Source organism: Apaloderma vittatum, unplaced genomic scaffold, assembly GCF_000703405.1.
Source record: "Apaloderma vittatum isolate BGI_N311 unplaced genomic scaffold, ASM70340v1 scaffold28896, whole genome shotgun sequence".
Lineage (NCBI taxonomy): Eukaryota > Metazoa > Chordata > Aves > Trogoniformes > Trogonidae > Apaloderma > Apaloderma vittatum.
In genome coordinates this window covers 1-3,617 of record NW_009720516.1, presented here as the reverse complement: position 1 = coordinate 3,617, position 3,617 = coordinate 1, and the positions used below count along the sequence as shown (strand labels likewise).

Here is a 3,617-nt window from a genome sequence, read left to right as displayed (position 1 = left end):
TGTGACCGGCTCCGACTGCAGCCAGCCTCAGCCTTCTCGAGCAATGGGAGCTCCCACATCTCTGCCTCTGCTGTTATTTTAGGATTAAAAGCTCCATGGGTTAGAAATTTACCTCTGCGAGGAAGCAAAAAGAAAAGCACAACAAATGGTTGCTCCCTGAAGACTTTGTATTTCCCCCTGGCCCCAAGTCCCTCGTGGTTTAAAAAGCCTCCAATCATCACGGCTGAACAAAGCTGGGTTTCCCACTAAGGCTGGGGGAAGCTAAAAATAATTTATTGAAGGTCTTAGAAGATGGAGTTCTTAGGATATAAACTGTAGAGTCACAAAAAAAGAAATAAAAGACTTAAAGCAATAAAAAAGAAAGCACTGACCAGCAGAGGTTGCTCTGCCAGAGCCATCAGACCACACGAGCCCTGGTCCGTCCTTCTGCCCTGGGGCACAGGAGAGAATTTAGTCTCTGAGCTAACAGCTCTGCTGAACACTTTGGGTGGCTGCAACATTCCCAGAAAGGGAATTTGGGTGGGAATTTTTATGCCACCAGAGCAGGTCAGAGAAGATGGAGACTTGGGAGAGAGAAGTGGGGTGCTGGGGACACGGCTGAGCTGCTCGCCTGCGGCGCAGCAAGAGTTAAGGCTGAAGCCTTCAGTGCAGCTCGCTGGATACATAGAGAGAGCCCAGACTTGAAAGGTAATAGAAAGCAGCAGCTGTTTTTTTGATCCTGCTATACAGCCAAAGAAAAAAAGGAATAATAATTCCCCTTTGATTGCAAAGGCCTCGGGATTTGGGGACAAAGCCTCTGATGCCTGCTGCACCGCTCGCAGATGACGGGCTGCCGAGCGGCCGGGCAGCGCCTGATTAGCACGAGGGCTCAGCCCGCTCTAACGAACTGGGTTTAATGGTCTCCTCATGGAGCTGCTCGCCAGGTAGCACCGAAGGCAGCTCAGCCCTGCCCTGGCACAGCCAGCCAGCCCTGCTGCCTGCCTCTCGCCACCTCCACCTTTCTGCACCAGACCCCCAAGCCTCTCCTGGGGAACCAGTGTCCAGCTTGGGCACAGTGGGACCCATCACAAACAATCCGGGCAGGACTGGGCTAACTGGTGTTTGATGGACCTCGCCCAGCTCCTGCTCAGATTGTTGCTACCTCCCACCGTTAATGTTCTGCACGGGGACACAAACCACAACAAGCAACCTTTCCAAGCCTTTGTCTCTTAACGTTTAAATTGTTTGTGATTTCCTTGCAGCCTCCCTCTCCGCTTCTGGGTGAACGTGATCAAAAACCCCCAGTTTGTGTTTGATATCCACAAAGGCAGCATCACGGACGCCTGCCTCTCTGTTGTGGCTCAGACCTTCATGGATTCCTGCTCCACCTCGGAGCATCGCCTGGGCAAGGATTCCCCCTCCAACAAGCTGCTGTACGCCAAGGACATCCCCAGCTACAAGAGCTGGGTGGAGAGGTGAGCGGCACCGACGTGGGTGCTGGGCTGGCCTGGGTGCTCCAGTCCTGCCCGTCCCCTTGCAGCGAGCTGGTGGCGCAGCTCAGCCCTGATGAGTGTCGCTCCTCTTATTTTCAGCTTGTTACAAACCAGGATCCTGTTTTGCTCGATGTAGGCATAAAGCAAAAGGATGCCCTTTTTCCTGCAGAGCTTAGTTTGAATCCCAGGGAGAAGAGGGGCGCTTTGAGCCTTTGTGTTTCTCACGGCCTCCCCCATCCCTTCCTTCCCGCAGGTATTACGCAGACATCGCCAAGCTCCCCGCCATCAGCGACCAGGACATGAACGCCTACCTCGCCGAGCAGTCGCGCCTGCACTCCGTCGAGTTCAACATGCTGAGTGCACTCAACGAGATCTACTCCTACGTCAGCAAGTACAGCGAAGAGGTGGGTGTCCCCCAGGCGGGCGCAGGTGCCCCGTGCTGCCACCCCGAGCTCCCTCCTCCTCCTCGGTGCAGCACGACCGCAGCTCGCGCCGCTGCTGCCCCGCTCGGCTCTGTTTGTGCTCACAGCGGTTCATTTTTAGCGTCCTTCCCAGGAGGACTGAGAGTTAGAATATTGTGGGAGCAACTGGATTCGTCAGCCCTGGCACGTTCCCAGCGCAGCCCACTCCTAAATGCAGTGGGGAATCGTCATGACCCAGTGAAGCTCCCCAGAAACGTCCCTGTCTTTTGGGGAGAGCGTGGTGCAGCTCCCATGTTGCGGTGACGCAGGCTCCTGTTTGCAAAGTCTCCCTGGCAGAGTGAGCTCCTTTAATGAATGCATCACTCGAAACCAAGTTCTCACCATCTGTTCCGCCCCTTCGTTTCAGCGTAAGAAGAACCCATTTTGCAATTATGTCCGTTAAAAGGAAGAGTTTTGTCATTTAATCGCGTGTATGCGTTTGCGATACGATGCCACAGCTATTTTCCGATTAGGTTTGAAAAATCTCCTGCCTTCCGTGCTAGATGGGACAAGAAATGCGGAGTCCGAGCTACCAGAGTGGGAAGGGTTGCGTTGGGTGGGTAACGAGCAGTCCGACGGATCGATGGGCGCGGCTGCGGCATGGCAAAGCGCTCGTCGCGTTGCTTTGCCGTTTGTTATTGAAGTTTCACACATCCACATGTCGAGTTGCTCACATCTTGCTGCCCACCCACCTCTTCCACCCCCTCGCGCACGCTGACTTCTTTCTCTTTCTCTTTTTTTTTGTTTTTCTCTCCCTTTTTTTTTTTTCCCCACCAGCTCATTGGGGCTTTGGAGCAGGATGAACAGGCACGTAGGCAGCGTCTGGCATACAAAGTAGAGCAACTTATTGGTGCCATGTCTATTGAGAGCTGAAGAAAGGTCGTGGAGCTCACGGGCAGCAAAGGGCAGAGGATTGCACGGACTCTCGGGAATCAAGAGGGAGAACAAGCAAGAAAGGTGCTGGACACATATAAATACCAAGGCTCTTCTGGAGGGAGCAGAGGCTGGCCCAAGGGCTGACTGTGTTCAAAAAATCGTATAGGATCTGTTGGAAAAGGCAGGAAGAGAAAAAGACAAAGCATCTCAATCAAAGTCAAATCAAGATGGATCATTTCTTCCAAGCATACATGGAAAGAAGGAACCTGGAAAGTCTGGATGTCTCCATGACTGCTGCTTTGCATGAAAATTGTTTGATGTATATTAGAAAATAAAACTTTATTTAAAGGGTTTTTTTAAAAAAAAAATCAACACAGAAATGAAAAGGAAAAAAAAAAAAGAAATAGAGCAAAAACAGAGATAACACTGGCAACAAGGCCCAGCTCTGAATCTTGTCCTCCAGAGAATCCTGAGGATGCGGCTCAGGCGTTCTGCGAATGGACTGTTAACACCAATTGGAAAGTCTGAAAAACCGAAATTTGCTTCTTTTTGGGATCTTACAAAAAATATGAGCACAAGTTTGCACCACACCTTTTTACACAAGTGAAATAGCAGTTTAGCCAGAAAATAGTTCAGTGGCTGAGTAACTTATAGGCACTAGAAGGAACTCGACCTGAATTGCAAAACCATCCGATCATCCAACCTGTCTTGAAATCCAGCTTTATCTATGTATTTATATAGTGTCGATATATATATATTTTTTAAATCCCATTTACTGTCGAATGAGGAAAGATCTGGTTTTAAACGC

The 3,617-nt window shown here is 50.6% G+C and overlaps 1 protein-coding gene across 1 annotated transcript in view; it reads left to right on the top strand.

The window, feature by feature from the left end:
• LOC104275166 (plexin-A2) overlaps positions 1–3,141 on the top strand; it is a 25,261-nt gene extending 22,120 nt beyond the window's left edge. The window contains exons 16-18 of the mRNA XM_009871041.1: positions 1,242–1,454; positions 1,726–1,876; positions 2,711–3,141. Coding sequence (XP_009869343.1) covers positions 1,242–1,454; positions 1,726–1,876; positions 2,711–2,806 — 460 coding nt within the window. The 3' untranslated portion in view covers positions 2,807–3,141. The remainder of the gene's footprint in view (positions 1–1,241; positions 1,455–1,725; positions 1,877–2,710) is intronic.
• The last annotated feature ends 476 nt before the right edge of the window (positions 3,142–3,617 follow it).